General features: G+C 57.8%; 1 protein-coding gene across 3 annotated transcripts in view; it reads right to left on the minus strand.

Annotated features, from left to right (window-relative positions):
- Window positions 1–441: 441 nt before the first annotated feature.
- SYNGR1 (synaptogyrin 1) overlaps window positions 442–21,275 on the minus strand; it is a 26,029-nt gene continuing 5,195 nt past the window's right edge. Inside the window, exons 2-4 of one of the 3 annotated variants that reach the window (XM_025881596.2) lie at window positions 10,131–10,368; window positions 8,588–8,733; window positions 442–4,277 (exon numbers count right to left, since the gene is read on the minus strand). In XM_025881596.2, coding sequence (XP_025737381.1) covers window positions 4,056–4,277; window positions 8,588–8,733; window positions 10,131–10,368 — 606 coding nt within the window. In that variant the 3' untranslated portion in view covers window positions 442–4,055. Of the gene's footprint in view, window positions 4,278–6,777; window positions 7,122–8,587; window positions 8,734–10,130; window positions 10,369–21,275 lie in introns of those variants that run through there. The other 2 variants (XM_073882751.1, XM_025881594.2) reach the window with 2 other exon arrangements.

Below are 21,275 nucleotides of genomic sequence, written 5' to 3' on the forward strand. Positions count from 1 at the left end.
GTTGGTTTCACATCCATGCCTCCTGCTGGAAGACTACGTCTGCGGGGACAAGGGCTGTCTACCTTGCTCAGTGTGGACTCCTAGCGCCCGGCTCAGTGTCTAGATAAATATTGTGCCCGCTCAGGGCCATTAACTTTAAATAGTGACCTGCAAACATATGTGTAGATCTGGATGGAGGCTTGGGTGCCTCTGGAGATAGGGAACATTGACGGTGTGTGTGTGTGTGTGTGTGTGTGTGTGTGCGCGCGCGCGCATGTGTGCCTGCAATCGCACATGTAAAGCTGGGGGGGGCACTGGTTTCAACTGTAATGATCTTACTTGTATTGAACAGTAAGAACAAATAAAGCATGAGCCAGGTCAGGGGAGAGAGGGAATGGGTGATCCCAAGCCACACTCAGGAAGAACAAAAAGATTGTGACACGCCATAGTCAGCTGGTGGGTTTGTCTTCACTTTATTACTATGTCACCAGAAGTCACCACCTTCACTTGGTTCACCACAAATGGACAGATGTTGTAACGGAGGGTGCCACGGGGCCACTGGATTCACTCGAGACTTAACCGGGTGGTGGGGGAGTCCAGAGTGGGGGCCCAGGATGGGGACCGCCATTCACTGCACACACGCACACACACAGAGATATATTTGTGGAGCCTTATATTATACATCTTATATATAGAAAATATATATATTTATACTATACACAGGCAGTTATGCTGCGGGGGGACCGGGACACCCAGACAAGGGCTGTGGGCACCAGGGGATGGGGGAGTGTCACATCAAAGGGCTGCGCTGGGAGATGGCTGGACCAGCACATCCTCCCACAAACTCTTGGGAGGGGTGCTCCCCCCTTCCTCCTCCTTAGAGAATCAAAGGGGTCTTGGGCCAAGGTTGGGGGGCCCTCAAGGGGTTAACAAGTGGGGGCTCTTGTTTACATGGGGGAAGCCTGGGACCCCCAAGAGTCTTTGAAGATCAAAAATCACAGGGGAGGTTGGAGTAGGGGAGCGGATGCCAGTCCCCGGGGAATTAGTCCCTCAATTGTCACACCCCCAGGTACCAGAAGCCAGACCCAGGCAGATAGCCCATGACTGTGCAGGATGAGGGTTAACTCAGAAGCAGGAGACCTAGGTCCTCAACCTCTGACTCTGTGCGTAACTTTGGACAAATGACTGTCTTCCCGGCCGACTCTACCATCTCGAAGGGTCCTTGCAGCTCTCAACTTGGGTGGCACCCAGTTTTCCTGGGCCCTCTCCTGTGCTTGGTGGAAGGAGGGAGCCCAAACTCAGCAAGGTCAGGAGGCAGGGGGCAGCCTTCTCCAAAGAAAGGGTTGGAAGCAAGGGAGAGGCAGAGGGAGGGAGCAGGGAGGGAAAAAAGAGGACACCACTGGCTCTAAGCTTGGGGACTCCAGGGCACTGTCCTCAGCCAGTGGGAAGCAGCAGGGAATCCCTACGAACCGCCCCGGAGGGGTAGTTAGGAGCCCTGGGTCCCAGCCGAATCCCGCCCTCTGCCCGTTTCTCACCTCCACCATTGGCGGGCCCTGCCAACACCCAGCCTGATGGTGGGATCATGTCTGGGCTGTACCCCAGGCCGAGTGAGCAATGCAAAGTGAGAAGATTCTGCGCCCCTCCCTCCTGGCAGGGGTCCTGTAAACTTTCCTGGTCTGGGGTGGCAGGGAGAGTCTGTAAGAAACACCCAGGGGATCGGTGAAGCTTCAGTGGTAGCCTGCCCTCCAGCTCGGTATCACAAGCAGCTGGGCGGTGCCCAGGGAGAAGCATTGGATGGGCAGCACCCTGGGGTCTCCCGGTGTCCATCGGCAGGGGAGGTGTTTGGTGGGGAGTGGGAGCGGGGAAGGACCTCTCTCAGCCTCCCGCATGGGCACAGAGCTTCACTTTGCCAGAAGCGCACCCACAACCACCCACACCCTTACCTGCTTTGCAAACCTGGTCTGGTACAGGCTCTGCTGCTTGGCCTGGTAGATGCCACAACCCCATCCCATGCCCACTTGGGCTACTGGGGGGGGCGGTACCAGAGACAGAGCCCCTTCCCCAGATGTGGAAAACTGAAGTCCACAAAGACCAGTTGTTGCTCAGCTGTCTGGGATTCTCTCCTGTCTCTGCTGCCCCTTATGAGGACTTGAACAGGCTTAAGTTCAGATCCATGCTCCACTGCTAACTCGTTTACACTCTCTGAGCCTCAGCTTCCCCTTCTGTTAAGTGGGGACAACAAGCTACTTCTCAGCCTAGGAAATTCCTTCTCCTTCCCTCACCACCGTGCTAACTGCTGCGCATCCTCCTGGCCCCTCCTAGGGGCGCCGCATCCCTTGGCAAGCGCTCGGATAGCACTCTGCCCTCTGGTGGACCCTGAGTACAGAGGTTGGCTTGGTGCTCATCTCTGGACGGCCAACTTGCATGCCTTCTGCAAGGATAGCTGCTGAGTCCAAAGGCAAGTGAGTATCACCTGCCTCTGAGGGTTCTCATGGAGGCATGGGGTGCTGGTGGTGGGAACATCCAGCACTGTGCCAAGCCACGATCCCCTGGCCCTGCTCCCCGGGTCACTGGTCAGTGGACACAGGGACCCATGTCTCCCCACACCTCTCTCTCTCCTTCAAGACCTCCCCGTCCTTTAAGGTTCAGTGAAGAGTCCACCTGTGCAAGAGTCCCTCCCTGCCTCAACCCTTCTTGTGCCTTTGGAGACACCTGCTACAGCCTCCCCCAGCCCACCGCGCACCAGGGGCTCTCAGCGTTCACTTTGGGAGCAGTGTGTCCCATGGCAGCAGCTTGAAGGCTGGCCTTCCTGGCTCCAGAGCCCCCACCCTCTCTACTCTGACTCCCACAGAGACTGTCCTCTCATCAGGCCTTCTGGAAGGCCAGTGGAAGGACTCTCCATGCCCTTGGCCGTTCCAGCCCCTGAGACCCTGGCTAACCCCGGCTGAGGGAAAGATGACACAGTGTCCCAGATCAGTTCTGTTTCCTGGGAGGTCACAAGGGCAGGGCAGGGAATCGGGGCACCTGCTGGGTGGCTGGGGCCAAGAAACCCAGGAAGCAAGCCCAGCTCTGCCACTTATTCACTGTGACCTTGGGCCGGTCGCTCCCCGTTCTGGGCCTCCTCGTCCACCCAGCCCTGGGCAGGGACAATGGTCGGTCCTTTGGGAGGCCACAAAGAGGGTGTTGGGGCTCCCGGTGGGGCACGCACAGCACGGAGCAGTACATGGGGAAACAAGCGAGTGAGGCGAGCCCCCTTGGCCCTCCCACCCTGACTGGCGGCTGGGGGAGGGGCCGGTGGGGATGTGGGGAGAGGGGCCTGGAGGCAGAACAGGCCCCTGGCTTGCAGCAGAATCAGGGTTATATCATGGGCTGAGGTCCCCAAGGCCTCCCAGAGTGACGGGAGCACGGAGCGGTGGAGCCCCAGGCTCAGGGATGGGGAAGGCAGGGAGGACAGGGGACAGCAGCGGCTCTCCGGTCAGGTGGCCGGGGCTTAGCCCCAACTCTATCACTGGCTGCCTGAGTGACCCTGGACAAGGGACCTTGACCGCTCCAGGCCTCAGTGTCCTCAACGTAAAATGGAGACAGCCCCCATGCTCGTAGGAGGGCTGGGTGACGGCCCCTGATGTCCTGCAGGTGTTGCCACCCACCCTGGAGCCAAACCTTCCCAGCATCATCCAGGTCTATCTTTCACACCGATTCCTACCTCCGGGACCAATGGGGCTCCTCCGTCCCTCCTCTTCGCCCTTCCCGGGACCCCTGGTCTCTCACCACCGGTGTCAAGCACATACCTGACACGCAGTAGGCACCCCATGAATGCTCAGTGACACAATGCACGAATGCAAACGCCCCCAGCCCCTGCTGGACAGACTTGCACACATGTGGAGATGCACCCCCCACCCAACACCCTACCGCCCCATCCCACCCTGAGCTGCCCTGGACCTCAGGGGAACAACCCAGAGGCTGCTGAGGCGCTGGGCAGGGCAGCCTGGGAGGGAGCAGGGGTCTGGGAGTGGGCGGGGGGGGGCGCAGCTGGGGCTGGGGCAGGGGACAGGCGAGGGGCAGGTGGTCACTGCAGCTCAGTAGCCCTGAGACTGGTAGCCCTGGGGCTCGGTGTCAAAGGCGTTGGCCGGCTGCTGGTAGGTACCGCCCAGGCCGGCAGGGTCTGGCCCGGTGCTGGGCTCCACGTAGGGGGCATAAGGCATGCTGGAGTCCTGGCTGGGGTCCATGTAGTCCTGGGAGAAGAGAGCCGAGTCGGCGCCAATCTGGTACCGCTGGAAGGCCAGCACGGCCTGGCCCGCCTGGGGACGGGCGCCCGGGGGGGGGGCAAGGACGGGGTGGGGGGACGGTTAGAGGAGAGAGACAGACAAGAACAGCGGGTTAGTGGCAATTAGTTCACAGGACACAGGCAGTAGGGGTTAAATATCCTCAAAGACCCGAAGATGAAACCAAGCTTGCCTGAGGGGGGGGGTCTGTCCTGGCGGCCAGCCCTCAACAGATCCAGAGCCACACTGTCCATCCAGCCAGAAAGACCTTCAGAAGTCACCTATCCCATGTGCCCCAACCCCAAAGGTCATGATGGGTCCCCAAGCATCCTCCGCGGTGGAGTGTTAAAATGGCCCAAAGGCCACGACATCCTTCTCAAACTGTGGTCTCAGGGGTGTTAGGTGGAATGGGGAAAAAGGGTTCTCGGTGGGATAGGGAACTGCTGGTATCTCCTAAAAGCCATCCTGTCTCCCTTGCAGCTAGGTGTAAGCATGTGACGAAGTTCTGGCCAGCACGTCACCCCAGGTCCTTTGTTCCACCCTCTGACCTGACTCGAGGAATGCAGATGTGGTAGCTAGAGCTCTAATTGCCACACGGGACCGCGAGGTCCATGAGCCAAACTGGAGGGATGGAAGAGGCCCGGGTCATGAGAGGCCTTGGAGCCACTAGGTCAGTCCGGCACTGGGCTGCATTTAAACCACTGCAATTTACAGTTTCACTTGCGGCTGAACCTGATTCTAACTAAAACATTCGGTCAAACAAGTTTGGGAACAGAGTAAAATAAGTCTCAAGGCCACAGGACTTGTCAGAGCCATGACGGATGTATGCTGGGATCCCCAAGGGGAAAACTATGACAAGTGGCATGTGCCAACCTTATCTGACCAACAAAGCCCTTTCCCCACAGGACCTAGTTGGGAAAGACTTGTCTACAGCATATGTATGTAGGTGGGAAATTCTTTTTCAGTAAAAACTATCACACTGTTATTAAGGACAATGACACTGACCACACCAAGTGAGGGAATAAATTTTAAAAAATAGTTTTTAGGGGCGCCTGGGTGGCTCAGATGGTTAAGCGTCTGCCTTCGGCTCAGGCTGTGATCCCAGGGTCCTGGGATCGAGCCCCGCATCGGGCTCCCTGCTTGGCGGGGAACCTGCTTCTCCCTCTCCCTCTACTGTTCCCCCTGCTTGTGCTCTCTCGCTCCCTCTATCAAATAAATAAATAAAATCTTTAAAAAAAATAGTTTTTAGGTTTACATTGAAAGCCGCCTCCAAAGATCTTTCCAGCAGCTGGTCCGCCTGTGATGGAAAGATGCTAATCATACTCTACATACCCGCTTTTGGGCTGGAAGGACTGAGGCTTAGTTAAGGGAAACCTCATGGCAGAGTCAGTGCCAGAAGCCAGATCTGAACACAGAGGTCCTGCCTCTTCCCAGGCCAGGGCCCTCCCCATCTCTTTCCCTTTCATCAGCCCCCTGACAAGGCAATAAACCAATGAGGAACCCCAAAAGGCCATCTGGTGACAGGCAGGGGGTGAAGTGTGCTTGGCATTTTATTCTAGAGAGTTCCAGAAGCCCAGCGACTAGGCACTGACTTTCGATTTGTGTCACTGGTAAATGCTCTGAGGGGCAGCCCTTCCTGAATGGTGCCTGTTTAAAGCAGTGCAGGGGCCTGAGAAAGGTGTACCAGGTGTACCAGGGTTGAGCTGAGGAAATCAGGCCTCCCTTGGTCAGCCAGTTCAAGGCCACAACACAAGAGCCTGGGCAGTGTGGGGGTGGGAGTGGAGGTGCAGGGGGAGGGTGAGACGGACCGTGCTGGTGAGCCTGGCCCTGCTTCTTCAGAGCGGGTACACTATCTGCAGCCGTCTACACTTGTATGCCTCTCGTGTTAGGAAGCTTACTCTGTGCTTTGCTCTGGGGGCCTGTTTGCTTTAATACCCCCTCAGTTCCTACAGAGGGTGGAGGGATAGGTGGTTCCTGCCTGGGGAGCTGGAGGCTGTACAGAACTGGAGGCCAGAGTCTTTTGGAAGAACAAGGATTCACCCCATGAGAACTGTCCCCAAAGTAGGGATTATGGAGGTATCTCTGACTCCTGGCAGAGAATGAATGAATGAATGCATGAAAGAACAAAAGAACCTACATTTATTGAGCATCTCTGTGCCAGGGCCCTGCGCCGGCCTTTGCTTCATCCACACAACAGCCCTGCGAGGTTGATCCACTGGGTAGTGGACGGAGGCTCAGAGAGGCGCAGGGGTTTGCCCAGGGTCACACAGCATATAAGAGCAGAGCCAGGCAAGGCGTCCTCTGACGAGCTCGGCCTGTCCCCCTCAGCAGCCTGTAAGGTCAGCCTTCATGCTGCAGCGAGGGACAGGCTCCCCCAGTGTCCACAGCATCCTGGCAGCCCGTGTATGAGCCACCTCCCCCCATCTCAGAGCCACTGGCAGTCTGGTTAGGGGAAACTGCGATTTGTTTGTCCTCCCCTCCCCAGCCTGTGGGCTCCTGGGGCCAGGCCCCCCGTCTGATTCATCACTAGGCACAAAACAGCTCAATAAATGTTTACTGAATGAATGGACAAACGAAACATAAAGGAAGCAACAAGTGATCAAGTGGCGGGTCTGAACTGGCCTCGCAGCCGGCCTTCTCCTGCCCCGCGGGCCCTGGTATCCTGGCCACTCCTGGCAGCAGGCTGCCCCCACAACCTTGCCACTGGCCATGACACGGGGCGCCCCTGCCTCTGGAAGCCGGGCAGGCCTACGGCTGTGCCGAGGTGGAAAACAGTGTGCTGTATTCCTCCTGGAAGGTAAGGTCCTTGAATCTCCGCACGGCCAGGGCTGCGGTCAGGCTCTGCCAGGAGAGAGCGGGGGTGAGGCCAGTGGGGAAGAGCTGGGAAAGGCATTCAAGCCAGCCGTCGGCCAGCGGGCTCCTGTCAATCAGGCTCTGGGACCTGCCCCTGGAAGTCCTGCCGTCCAATCACCCACTCCTCTTCCGTGAGCCCCACCCCCATCTCGGGGCTCACTGTTCCAAACACCTCCCTGTAGGGCTGGGTGGGCTGGGACGTCCCCCCCACACACACACGGGGCACCTTCTCTGGTCTGAGATGCCCTGGGGTCGCCTGATTCTTCCGACCAGCCTTGAGGACCTGGAGGGCTGGTGTGACCACAGCTGGGGAGCTGCGGCCTGAACCACAACTGTTCTCCTCCAAACTCTGGCTCCTAATATTGCACTGGCGGGGGCGGGGGGGGGGGGGCCCAAAGAGAATGGGAATTTTGGGGGGCCCACAAGGGGCAGGAAGTCACTCCAGGACAAGCCCAGGAGGGTAGAGGGACAGGGAGGGCTGGCTGCAGCACACTTCGCAGGAGGGGCTGGGGCTGCCCGTATCCAGCCCCAGGGGCTCCCTGCAAAAGGCTGGGCCCAGGACTGCGGGGAGGCCTGGAGGGGAAGGGGCTGCACGCAGGGGAGGGAGAACCTTTGGGATGGGGGCCTGGAGCCCATGTGACCCCAGACATCTGCAGGAGGAAGATGAGGGGAGAAGAAATACATCAAGGTGACCTGGAACCAGTGGGAAAGAGGGCCCAGCCTAGCTCTAGAACTTGCCAAGGGGTGCCATCTGGCCAGTCAGGCCCAGAGACATGCTTTCTTTGACCCACATGGTATTTTTTTTTAACTTGAATAAATTGCTAACACATAAAGATCAGATTTCACACAGAAATTCAGAGTTCTGGCTTCTCTGGAAAACGGGAAGACCTGGCCTGTGTGAACCCCCATTCCTGCTCTGGAACAGGGGCCGAGGGTGCCCTTTCGGGGGGGGCATGTACCTGCCACCAGCCCACTCATAATTTCTCAGGTGCTGCCCGCCCCGTGGGCATCTGAGTTTGTGACACCCTCCCACCCCAAATCCAATCGCCTGATTTTACAGACGGGAAGACAGAGGCCCGGACAATTAGAGGCAGCCCCAAGATGTGACCCAGGTCTCCTGACGCCTAGGCCTGGGCTCCTTCCCAGCCTCGGGACTGCAAAGCCTTATCTTCCTGCCTCCGCCTCCGCTAGTGTTTATAAAAGCTCATGGCAAACGCCCACAACCCAAACACCAGACTGGTTGGGAGGGGCGTTCATGATCACTGGAGGGTGCTCTGGGCCAAAGCAAGGGTCTCCTGCCACTACGGGACTGTCCTCACCGGCACCGGCAACAGCCTCCTTCCTCAGGAAGAAGCCCTGTGTGAGCGTCCAGGAGAGACACAGGGGGCCGCTCGGGCCCCAGGAAGCAAGAGTCCCTGGCTAAGCTGCACGACCCGCAGCCTGGGAGCCTGGCTGGGGCAGGGGAGTGCGCGCCGGGCCCGCGGTATACTCACCCACGTGAAGATGGAGAAGAAGGAGAAGGTGATGGCGGCCCGGGCCGCATCTGTCCCTTCATTCATCGGGTTGTCCTTGGGCTTGGACACCTGCCACTGGTTGGCCAGGAAGCAGAAGCCCACGAACCAGAGGAAGGCCCAGAAGGCTGGGGTGTCCACCGGGACCAGGCGGAAGGGGCCACACGGGAGAGGGAGAGGGAGAGAGAGAGAGAGAGAGAGAGAGAGAGCGAGAGAGAGAGAGGGAGAGAGAGAGAGGGCGAGAGGGGAGGAACAGGGAGAGGTTCAGGAGCACATCTCCCATGCTCCCCCACCCCCAAAGGGAGGGGCAGGGCCGGGGGCGGGGAGCGGGGCAGAGAGGGGAGCACAGGAAGGTGAGACCAGAGCAGGGAGGTCGGTCAGACGCGGAGCGGGAGACAGACCACAGGGAGGAGCCCGCCGCCGTGCAGACAGCAAGGCCCGGAGCAGAGCCGGGGAGGACAGCCGGGGGCGGTGAGGGGAGCGAAGGAGGGAGAGACGGAGAAAAGTCAGTCAGCCTGTGCGGGCATTTCTGTCCCCTCAGCCTCGCAGATTTCCCAGCTGCATCCCTGCCTGGGGACCGCTGACCGCCCCGCAGCGGTCTGGGAGGGGCACTGCTCTGACCCCCCGGCCCACTGCAGCCTCCCTGAGAACTGGGCAGAGAGAGGAGGATGAGGAGGCTGGGCAGGGGGGGCAGCTCAGCTGCGCGGGTCTGAGCACCGGCTTTTCATGTGCCTGCGGCCTCACAAAGCCAGAGGTTAGGGAGGAGCCTCTTGAGCAGAGGCCTGGGGAGTTTAGCAGTGAGAGCCTCGCGGCAATGAGATCTTCTGTGGGTGCCCAGAGTCTACCCAGAGAGAACCAGAGCTGCTCCAGTAAAGCGTGTGTGTGCCAAAGGGCTGTGGTATCTAGAGACCAACGTCTCCCACAGGCACTGCTGCGGAACCCTGGGGCTCCGGGGAATACAGTTTGAGAACTACTAATTTCATTCTATCTTTCAAGTCTAAGGGACTGGCCTCACTGCTTACAAGTCAGCCAGGCTCATCCTGAGAGTCCCAGGCCCGGTAATGGGGGGAGGTCCCAGCCAGAGACCTGAGACCACAGCCAAAGCCTCACTGCCCCTCAACCAAAGCACCCAGTGATCAGACTCTCAGAACTCGTAGGGAGAGAGGTCGGGTTACCTCCACCAAAGACTGTTTCTGGAGGACAGGGGCAGCAGGTCACGGCAGGCCCCGACCCTCCCCGGGCCCGGACTGTGTGCCATGCCGTCAGTCCAGCCTTACTTCTCACGAGGCTCCACCAAGGGAGGTGGCACAGAAGCCCTGTCCCCTCCCCGCTGTGGAGCTGAGGGCTCTTCTAGCGTCTCAGGCCCAGCCCTGGGCCCACCACTCCCTGTTGCCAGCCAGGTGACCCCCAGGCTGTCCCCTCGCCCGCCTCATAGCTGTGTGTGAGGAGTGGTGGGCCCATGGCTGGGGCAGCCCTCTGCAGTCTCTGTCGTGCTGGGGGGTGCCCACGGGGGCGGGGGACTCACCTGAGACCCCAATGTCGGACAGGACGGCTTTCTTGCGGTCCTTCACGCTGCTGATCTGGGGGAAGTACACGTCCAGGGCCAGGTAGAGCAGGCAGGTGAGGAAGGCAAGCACACCCACGGTCACACCATAGCTGCAGGCGCTGGGGTTGCGGTTGTAGATGCAGAACTTCTCGCCCCCCGAGTTGCTGTTGAGGTAGCCCTCGTTCACGATGGAGCCGAACACCACAATGGAGAACACCTGTCGGGGAGGGGGAGGGGCCGGGCCGGGCATGAGACCCAGGCCGGCCCCGACCCAGCACCAGGTCTGGGGAAGGGGCGGCTACTCCCCTCGGCCTGCTGTCTGCCCCCACCCCAGCCAGCCCTCTTCACCCCAATCAGCCACAAGGCTGCTGTTAAGCAGGCGTATCAGAGGGGCGGCCCAGAGAGGGAGGGTAACTTGCTTGGGGTCACACAGCACGGGAGGGGACAATCACTTCTTTCCTCAGCCTCAGGCTCTAAGGACACTCTGACCACAGATTTGGCACTACCATCCCACCAGCCAGGTCCTGAGAGGTCCTCCTGGGCCCTGACATCAAGATTCCTCTAGAATTGTGGACTTAGCCTCCCAGAACGAGTGGTCGGTCTCATGCCCTTCTGGGAGGTGGACCTGCCAAGGCTGAGTCCTCTGGATGCTGGCACATGCCCAGCCCCATCTCCAATCATGAAGATGGGCCGAAGACAGACGCTTAACTGACTGAGCCACCCAGGTGCCCCTAAACCTGACTCTTGGTTTTAGCTCGGGTCATGATCTCGGGGTCCTGGGATCAAGCCCCGTGGCCAGCTCTGCGCTCAGCAGGGAGTCTGCATGGGGCTCCTTCCCTCTGCCCCTCCCATCGCTCATTCTCTCTCACAAATAAATACAGTAATTAAAAAAAATAATAACACCAGTCACAATCCTGCCAGTTACAGGGCAACCTGCACTCCCCCAAGGACAGTGCACGTACCTCATTTAACCCAATAACCCTCTGTGACAGGTCTATTGCAGCTGGGTAGGCAGCCGGCTGAGATTCCACCCCCCACCCCACCTCCTGGTATTCACAGCCTTGTACAACCTCCTTCCCCTTGAATGCGGCTGGGCCTTGTGATTCACTTCTAACCAATAGAATATCACAAAAAGTGATAGATAACATCTCTGCGAGGAGATTACAAAGACTTTGGCTTCCACCTTGTTTACCCTCTCTTGCCACTCCCTACTTGCTCGCTCTAATGGAAGAAGCTGCCATGTTTTGAGCCGCCCTGTGGAGAGGCCCACGTGGCATGGAACTGAGGGAGGCCTCCAGCCAAGAGTCAACAGGGAGCGGAGCCCCTCAGCCTGTAAGGAATCGAGTCGGCCAGCACCATGTAGGTGAGCTTGAAAATGGGTCCACCCCCAGCCTTCAGATTAAGACCACAGCCCTGGCTGACACCACACTGTAACCCGTGAGAGATCCTGAGGCAGAGGCACCTGGCTAAGCAGATTCCTGACATTAGAAACTAGGAAATGACAAATGTTTGTTGTTTTAAGCCACTTCATTTGGGGATATTTTGTTATACGGCAATAGCTAACTAATACATCAGTTATCATCAGCATTTTGCAGATGAGACAGTTAAGGTACGAGTATTGATTAATGTTACCAGAGTCATAAAACTGTTAAGTTTTTAGAGTCCAGGGGATAGACTCTAAAGTTCATGCTTTGGGGCGCCTGGGTGGGTCAGTCAGTTAAGCTTCTGACTTCGGCTCAGGTCATGATCTCAAGGTCCTGGGATTGAGTCCTGCATTGGGCTCCCTGCTCATGGGGAGTCTGCTTGTCTCTTTCCCTCTACCCCTCCCCCTGCTTGGATGCTTTCCTTCTCTCTCAAATAAATAAAATCTTTAAAAAAAAAAAAAAGTTCTTGCTTTTTCCTCCTGCCTCTCACCTCCCCTGAAACTGTGTGAGGGTGAAGAGGCCCAGACTCAACAGACAGCGCCTCAGGTGTGGCCTTCAGTGAGCATGAGGCAGGGGCCAGAGGGTATTTTTATTGTCTGTTTTCCACTTCTTTGTGGTTTCCAATTTTTCTAAAATAAGAAACTATAATTTCAGGCACATTTTCATCCTCAGCTAATATGCAGGATGGGCAGTAACCCCATGGCAGGTGTGGGAAAACATATGAAAAGCATTATTATTTTTTTAATCTCATCTTCCTAAGATGTCTATACTTTTTTTAAAAAAAGATTTTATTTTTTGAGAGAGAGTGAGTGAGACACAGCACACGTGAGCAGGGGGAGCGGGAGAGGGAGAAGCAGCGCCCCCACTGAGCAGGGAGCGCAATGCGGGGCTCGATCCCAGGACCCTGGGATCATGACCTGAGCCGAAGGCAGACGCTTAACCGACTGAGCCACCCAGGTGCCCCTAAGATGTCCATACTTTACATGGGTTCTGTAATGTACTGGATCTGTGTAGTAGTAATGTATATCAAACAAATACATCTACATTTAATGGGAGGATTGATTCAAAAGTTTTTCCTAAAGAATAGCACGACCAAAAGTGTGGAGACCACTGGTTCACGGCACTGTGTGCTAAGAAAAATTCTAACCCAAATGTCCATCGATAGATGAATGGAGAAACAGGTTGGGGCATCTCCACATAATGGAATAGTTTTCAGTCATTAAAACAAACAACAAAACAGTTCTGACACGTGCTACATCTGGATGAACCTTAAAAGAAGTGGAAAGAGAGGTGAAGGAAGTCCAACACAGAAGGTCAATGTTACCTGATTTCATTTCTGTCCTGTGTCCTTAATAGGCAAAACAGACAAGCAGCAGACCAGAGGTGACCAGGGCTGCAGGAGGGAGGGATGGGGAGTGACTACTTAATGAACACGGTTTTGTTTTGTTTTTTTATGGGGTGATGAAAAGTTTTGAAACTAGACAGAGGCAATCGTTGCACAACATAAATGTCACAGAACTGTGTGCTTTAAAATGGCTTCTCATGCTCTACATGAGTTTTTCTGCAGTTAGAAAGAACGACGAGACTGTGGGTCTGTGTCCTGGTTCAGCCACGAGCACATAGCTGGGCCGTGGTGGCCCGTGAGCCACATATTTGCCAATCCAGACTTGAGAATGTAAACACAGCCGCGGTCCAGCCCCGCGCGGGCAGGCTGGCTCTCGGGGTAGCCGTGTCACACGTTCTGCGTCCTCATGATCACCCCGTGAAGCGCAGAGGGCAATTCGCACTGCCCCCAATTGGCGGTGTAGGAAAACTGAGCCTCAGAAACAGCAGGTGGCACTGTTGTCAGCAGGACAGGCTGAACCTGAACCCAAGTGTAAGCTCTTTCCCACCTGACCCACCTGACCAAGTTGACTCTCAGCCTCAGGAGGTGGGCCCTGAAGGGGACAGACACCTGAGGGGCCCGTAGTGTGACTGAGAGCCAAGTCTGTGCTCAGGGGCACAGGAGCGGAGAGGCAGCAAGTCCGGATTTCACAGCAATTGTCTAAGGGACTCGTAGGCTACTGACACAGTCTGGACAAGCCAGGCAGACGCTGGACACGGGGAGGCGAAGGCGGGCTCTGATGGCCGGTTGCCAGAGCCGTGCACAGCACAACTCCAGGACTGCCATTCACGCAGCCCCTTGGACCTATGCGCTAAGAGAAGTCCAAGGTTCCTACCAGGAACCTGCCAGGTCAGGAATCTGAGGCCCAGCTCCGGATGTCACCCGTGGTCCCCAATCCAGCAGAATGGAAAAGCCTTTTGATTAGAGGGCGCTCCAGACACTGAGGAGTCATACAGGGTTGCTGGAGTCAAATCCCAGGCCTGCTGCTTATGCTGTGTGACCTCAGGCAAATGACAACCTCTCTGAGCCTCAGATTGGTCCTCTGCAAAAATTAACCTTCCCTTCAGGGATAATGGGTGAATTACATGCAAGCACCCTGAGCAGAGCAGTGCACTGTAGGGGCTTAGCAAGGATTAACTCCCTTCTCCAGAGGCCCCAGGGAAGTAGGAAGAGCACGCGCAAGGCCCTCTTGGGCAGCACTTCCTGACAGGCTCCACCAGAGGTGGGGACAAGGGTGGACGCCCCCCAGCCAAAAGCAGGCCAAGAGGAGGTGGGAGGGGAAACAGGCAGGCAGAAGTCGGGGCTTTGGGGACAAGCAGAGGAGGAACCATTCAGACAGGGTCCTCTTGGGGGGAGAGAAGCAGGGAGTCCCTGGAGAGGCCGGGAGGCAGGTGCTGGAGACACTGAGTCCCCAGGAGGGTAAGGAACAAGGTCACAACATCCTCCGAGGACCGGCGGGGCCCAAGGGCAGGCAGAGAGAGGAGGCTCTGTGCCCGCTCGGGTTCTCCTCTCCAGCCCGCGGCTCCGGCACACGGGGCGCTCAAAGTCACCCTGGGCAAGTGACTTGCCTTCTCAGCACCCCAGTCCCCTCATCTGTAAAGCAACGGCGCCTCGCAAGGAAGGGATGAGGTCATGCCCGTGAGGACCGGCAGGTGTCCTGGAGGCAGCGTCCCCAAACACCAGACTGACGCTGAACAAGTGGATGGGATGAGAAGCATCGAAGCATCGCCGGCGGGGGCGGCGGTGGGAGGGACACAGCAGTGGCCAGCGAAGGAGCCGAAGCAGCGATCTTCGAGCGCAGACAAGAAGCAGCCACCCCGGCCAAGATGAGGGGAAGCGTGTTTCAGGCAGAACAGAAAGGGCAGAGGCCGAAGGTGGGAGGAGGTGACCAACGAGTGGGGCTGGAAAGGTGCATGGGATGGGGAGGGAGGGAGGCAGGGAGAGTGTGCGGGGGGCAGGGCCAGATGGACCACAGTGGGACACAGTGAGAAGCCACAGGGGGGTGACGAGACCTGTGGATCCCCATCCCCACCCTGCAGCAGGAAAAGCCCTAAAGCCATTCCCCACCGCCTTCCAGACACAATCCAAGCTTCCAGGGCCGGTGGTCAAGGCCCTTGGGCCTCACCTCCCTCCACGGCTCACCAGTCAGTGCTTCCCCACCTTCCCACGCCCCGCCCTCCCCACACCATTTTCTCTCTGAACCTGGCTGCTACCTGCACAGGTTATGTTCTGTGGGGGTGGAGCCAGCTCCACCCAGGCCAGACCCCCAAAGCCGCCAGGGGCGGGGTGAGTTTGGAGCCACTTCAGGCCTAAGAGCAGGTGGGTGACTTGATGTGACTTAGGTCTGAAAAGAGCCCCCCTGGGCGGATGGAGAGAAGAGTGTAGGGCCGGGGTGAAGGCTGGGAGACCCCCCCGGGGGCTAAGCGGTGCCCTGGGCTGGCGTGGGCAGTGGTGGTGGCGGGACGGGGCTGGGCGCTGAATGTGTGTGGCAGGTAGAGCCACACCATCATCTGCTGACAGGCCCGCCGTGGGGGATGGGAGCAAGAGCAAAGGGCAGGGGCGGCAGGGGGTGGGGGTGTGTGCATGTCCCCACCGGGGACACAGGTGTGCATGCCACATCCCCCGCAGGCTGCAGAGCTGGGCCAGGACAGGGAGCCTCACCTAGACCGGGCCTGAGAGTCTACACACGGAGAAGCGTTGCCAAGGATAGACAACTGGCCCCTTGTGGTTCCCAAACTCCCTCAAGGACCCTGCAAACCCCGGGTTAACGTCTCCCTTTAGCTGTTGTCCCTCCACCCTAGTGGGAGGGAGCCCCCCAAGAGCCGGGATGGGCCTCAGGTTTCTGTCCCCCAGAGCTCCCATCCCGCTGGGAGGGAGCGGGGGCTCCCTCAGGATCTGCTAGATGACTGAAATGCGTCCTCCTAACTGGGCAAGGCCAGTGTCCGGGGATCTGCCTGGGGCCACAGCTGGTCGGGGTGGCTGCACACTCAAACCCAAGTCTCTCTGAGCCCCGCGCCAGGCTCCGCATCAGGTCAGGAGGCCTCCAGGACACTTGCTAAGGCCTGATCTGCAGCAGGGAGCGCATGGAGCCACCACCAGAGGCCCGGAATGAAACCAGAATGAAATTCTATGCTGTTGTGGCCAAACTCTTCCTGACAAGCAGATGTGCTGGAGGGACGGGACACAGGTCCCTGGTGGCAGAACCAGCGCCCTGGAAACAGGACAGGGTGGCCTCAGGGGGGGTCCCAGAGAGGTCGCTGGTCACGGGAAGGCACAGGAAAAAAACCACCCCTTTTCCTTGAACTAAAGAAAATGCTATAAAAAAAATTTATTTATTTTTTTTAAAAAGGCACCAATGTAAATGGGCCAAGGCTGGGTTTTTTTTGCTGTCTTTATAATCCAATCCTGGGTCTTTTTAAAAATGGATTTTAAAAAAATGGATTCCAGATGGCAGTTAGAACAGAGCTAGGTCGAACTCAGAAAAACAAATCAGGGGTACCTCAGATTTCAGGGTCTTGGGGTACTGGGATTCAGAGACACAGAAATGGAGACCCCAGGACAGCCGGACCCCACCCTGGCCTCCCCTCCCCCTCTCCCCCACTTGGCTCAGCTACCCCAGAGGGCCCGGCCGCAGGCTGTCTGGTAAGTTTGCACCTGCTGTTCTCACTCCCAGAACGCCCTTCCCCACCTTCTTCATCTTTCAAATAGGATCAAACTCCTTCTCACCGTTCAAAACTCTCCTCCACCCCGACCCTGCACACACTCATTTCTGGGTCTGTCTCCCCCAGGAGACCCCGAGCTAACCCCACAGCCTCTGCAGGAGCTCTGCATCAACTGGGAGTGCCGGGCAAAAATCATGTCACTTAGTCCTCACCAAAACCTCTAAGGAAGGGCACCTGGGGGGCTCAGTCAGTTAAGCGGCCAATTCTTGATTTCGGCTCAGGTCATGATCTCACAGTCGTGGCATCCAGCCCGGAGTCAGACTCTGAGCTGGGTGTGGAGCCTGCTTGAGATGCTCCTTCTCCTTCTCCCTCTGCCGCACCCCCCTTTCTAATAAAAATAAAGTATCTTTATTTTTTTTAAAGATTTTATTTATTTTTTAACAGAGAGAGAGAGAGACAGACAGTGAGAGAGGGAACACGAGCAGGGGGAGTGGGAGAGGGAGAAGCAGGCTTCCCGCTGAGCGGGGAGCCTGATGCGGGGCTCGATCCCAGGACCCTGGGACCATGACCTGAGCCGAAGGCAGACGCTTAACGACTGAGCCACCCAAGCGCCCAAAAATAAAGTGTCTTTAAAACCTTCAAAGAAAAACATCTCCACAATCAGGCTCACTTAGCTCATTTCACAGAGAAGAAAGCTGAGGCTCAGACAGGCCTGGACTCTAGCCTGCCCATAACAGGCTGGCCCCTAGCGGGTAAGCAGGGTGCCAGCCCCCAGCCCAGGCCTGCCCCCCTCCAGCCCGATTCCAGAATGTAAGCCAAATCTCTATCTTCAGCTGCCTCCCCAGGAGGGAATTCCAGATCCCAAACTCCAGGACAAGCATGAGTCCTGGGAGGGACACCTGCCATCCGGAGCCGTGTCACCACCCTACAGGGCAGGACAGGCGGGGCCCACTTTACTCCATATCCGCACCCAGAGCGGGCAGGCCATAGGCTGTGTCTGGGCCACTGCTGGGCATCAGGCTGACCCGGCTCCAGGGAGAGCTGGGCCCAGCCAGCATGAGGGGCAGAGGTCGCTGCTGTTTGCTGGGAACTCCCCAGAGGCTGGCTTTAATCATCTTTAGGCACATGCCGGGTTTCCCCCCAGAAAAACTGTGTATAACATCATTATACACAAATGTCCCTAGTTATTGGTTCATTTGTGGGTGAACATCTCCCGCCTTGGACCCAGAGGGAGGGTCAGGAAAAGGCTTAGAGGGGAGCAAATAGCAAATCTGAGATGGGCAGAGGCACAGGCAGCATGGGAATCAGGAGAAGGGAGGATTCCCTCCTTAGCATCCCTAGTTTGGGCCTCTGCTTGCACATCTCTGGCCACGGTGAGCTCACTCCCTAAAAAGGGGGGCTGCTGAGTCCTCTCCTCACCCCGAGCTGACCCTGCCTTCCTGTCAGTATCCCTCCCAAAGTCCTTGATCCTGCTTCCTGGGCCCGAGGGAAAGGCTGTGAGGAAAGTAGCTGTGCTTCTGAGGGATGAGTCAGGCTGCCAAGGGCCCCCTCCTTCATGGGAATGGGGCCCTGCCTCCCACGGGGTCATAAGAGGAAAACGGCTGAAGCCAACGCAGGGGCACATGACGAGCACCAGGCAGCCTCTCTGCTTCCTGGAGAGCCTCGTGCGGAGCCGCAGGGCTGAGGCAGGGTTGCGGGGGGGCGGGGGGGGGGTGCTCCCAGGGTCCCTTCTCTCCTCCCCTGCCCGGACACCCTGTTCTGAAGCCTTGGATGTGACCTGCAGGGGATTAGGCCATAATCTTCCTGCAAGCTGTCCCTCACATTCTCAGCGGTGGGGGTGGGGAGGGGGCTCTGCAGGGCAGGGGCCTGAGCAAGCAGACCCCCGTCCCCAAGGTACTGAGAGCCTCAACTGGGTAATCTGAAGGCTCCTCCTCCTCTCTGCACTGTCCCCACCTTCATCCTCCTGTGGCTGTGTAACCATGGGGAGCAGGGGGAAACCAAGACCCCGAGACAAGCTGCCTGACGGCCCCGGGCAGCTGCTAGGGGACAGGAGTATCCCCGCTCCCCCCCACCCGCCACTACAGCCCAGGTCCTTCCTCACCCAGGTCCTGCCACCTCGGAACTTTCAGAGGTAGGGAGGCGGAACAATGCCACCCCTGGAAAAGTGCTGTGAATGCCAACCAAGCACGACTGGAGCCCTTCCTAGGCAGGACCTTGTTTATGCCCCAACAGCCCCCCTGGGCAGGCCCTGCTCTCCCCATTTTGCAGATGGGAAAGGCTCTCTGCTGTCTTTCTGCTACTAAGGGCAGGGATAACCACCCAGGTCTGTGAGCTCCTCCTCACCTCAATGCCTTTCTCTGCCCTGCCAGTTCCTACAAGCCTGACACTGTCCACTGTTTCTTTTGCTCTGTGGAAATTCCAGGTCTTCAGAGAGAGAATCTGGTCCCAGGCCCTGCCTCACTTTCTAGAGAAAAAGACGCAAAGGGGGAGATGCCTTCTGCTTTGAGAGTTCTTACAGCCTTTCACATACAGCACAAAGGAAGCAGGGAGGAGACAGCACGCTTGGGGGTGGGGGGATCCTGGAAGGCTTCAAGGAGGAGGCGATATCTGAGTTGGGCCTTGAAGGCTGCGTGGGAGACCCTAAATAGGGACAAAGGGTGGAAAGAGGGAAGCAGAGCAGTGCAGTTCCGCACCTTGTGTACCCTTACAAGACGGCTCGCACCATCTAGCACTGGATACAAGAGTGACAAAATAGACACAGTCTCTGTCCCCCCAGAGCTTACACCCATCGGGGTGGCAGCCTCTTCACTGCTCTGCTGCGCCTCTCGGCCTTTACCATGACCTTCCTTCTGCCTAGAGTCCCCCCCACTTCTCCGCCTGGCTGGCCCCATTCCTCTCATCTCCGCCGTACTGTCACCTCCCCGTCCCTGACCTGAGTGTCTCCTCGCTCGGGCTGCGCGCTCACCTGTTCTTACTGGTTTCACACCACACTTCCCTCCACCAGACCGTGAGCCCTTGGCAAAGGGCAGGCCCCCAGCACACGCTCCCGTGTGCATTAAAGGGTAGACGGCAGGGTGTGTGCGTCCTGTGGCCGTTGGGACCAAGGGGAGGACAGAGAAGCCTCTCACGGCCGGCCAGCTTCGGCGGAGAGAGCCGTTAATGACAAGCGACCGTGGATGTGGCGAGAAGGTCACGGTCTCCAAGGGTTCTCCCTCAGTTTCTCACCTGCACCCCACTCAGGCGTTCCCCCTGTCTTCTCCACCATCTGTGACCTTCGTCGGGGGAGGCCAGGTTACAGTGCAGCTTATAATTAGGGATGTTCAGCGTGGGGCTGAAGACTTGGGGACCCAGGCCATGTCTGCTCGCCCCCTGGACCGTGAGCTGAGAGCCCCAGCTTGTTGGGGTTCTTGGAGGACTATTGTTCTAAATAGTCTGGGCCTGGCAGCCTAGGGCTGCCCCAGCCAAACAGCCACCCCCTCCCCATGGCCCCCTTCACCGCCCCTTCCCCCGCAAGGGGAGCTGAGCATAATTCCATCCCTGGAAGGGAAGTGTCCCCCAGAAACACAGGGGTATGAGCCGCCGTGCCAGGATCCAACCGACTCTCTGCTCACATCCATGGACCTGGGACCCAGGCCCCCTGCTGCAGGCCCCCCAAAAGCACCGTGAGGGTGTAGTTCTTGGTATCACTTCTTCAAAGACTGACCGGTCCAAAAGTCCCCAACCTGGAGTCCACTAGGAGCAAGAGTGGGGGTTCTTTGAGGATAGAAAGTTCGGGAACCACGAGCCCAATCTGATTATCCTTTTCCCCTTTGACAGGTGGGGCAACTGAGGCCCAGAGCACATGGCATCCTGCTCAAGTCATACCACCAGTCAGGGTCAGAGGGGTTGCAGAACGTGGCTTCAGGCCCTTCCCCGTGGCCTGCCCTGCCTGTCCTCCCACCAGACAGCTGGTTCCCGGCTTTGGTGCCCAGCACAGCTCCCTTGCCAGCTCTGCCACCTGCCCTCCTTTCCTCCTGCTTTTCCTCCTCTCTGCCCCTCCTCCCCCAGCCTTTGTTCTTCCTCCCCAGGCTCGGGCTTGCCTCACAGCTTCCCAGCTTCCCAGGCGCAGGCGCAGGTCCCTGCAGGAGCAGGTCCCTGCAGGAGCAGGTCGTGGGGCTCGTCCCATGTGGCTGGGGACTCCCCGAAGCAGAAGCTGTCAGCTGTGATCCCAGCCACTCCACAAGCTCTCTGGGCCTCAGCTTCTCACCTAAAGTGAGGTAACAAAACCCACTCGACCAGGACGCCACAGGCCTGGGAGGAGAGGATGTATGGCAGACCCTTTACACATCCATCTTCATAAAGCTTCGAATCTGCCCCAAACCTAAGCATTCCAATAATGGAGGTCACAGATGAGGCTTGGAGAGGCCAGGATTTTCCAAGGTCCTGCTCAGGCGATCCTGCTCCCTACGTCAAACACCAGGCTCCCCCAGGCTCCCAAGTTCCCACACTGCCCCTGTGCACGAGGAAAGGCCCAAGATACAAGGCAGGATCCTACCAGCTAACATCTCCTGAAGATCTCAGCCCTCAGCCAACGTCTCCTGAAGACCTCAGCCCTCAGCCAACGTCTCTTGAAGACCTCACCTACCACCAACATCTCCTGAAGACCTCACCTACC

Source organism: Callorhinus ursinus, unplaced genomic scaffold, assembly GCF_003265705.2.
Source record: "Callorhinus ursinus isolate GAN/ISIS: 27379988/994484 unplaced genomic scaffold, GSC_fseal_2.0 scaffold48, whole genome shotgun sequence".
NCBI lineage: Eukaryota > Metazoa > Chordata > Mammalia > Carnivora > Otariidae > Callorhinus > Callorhinus ursinus.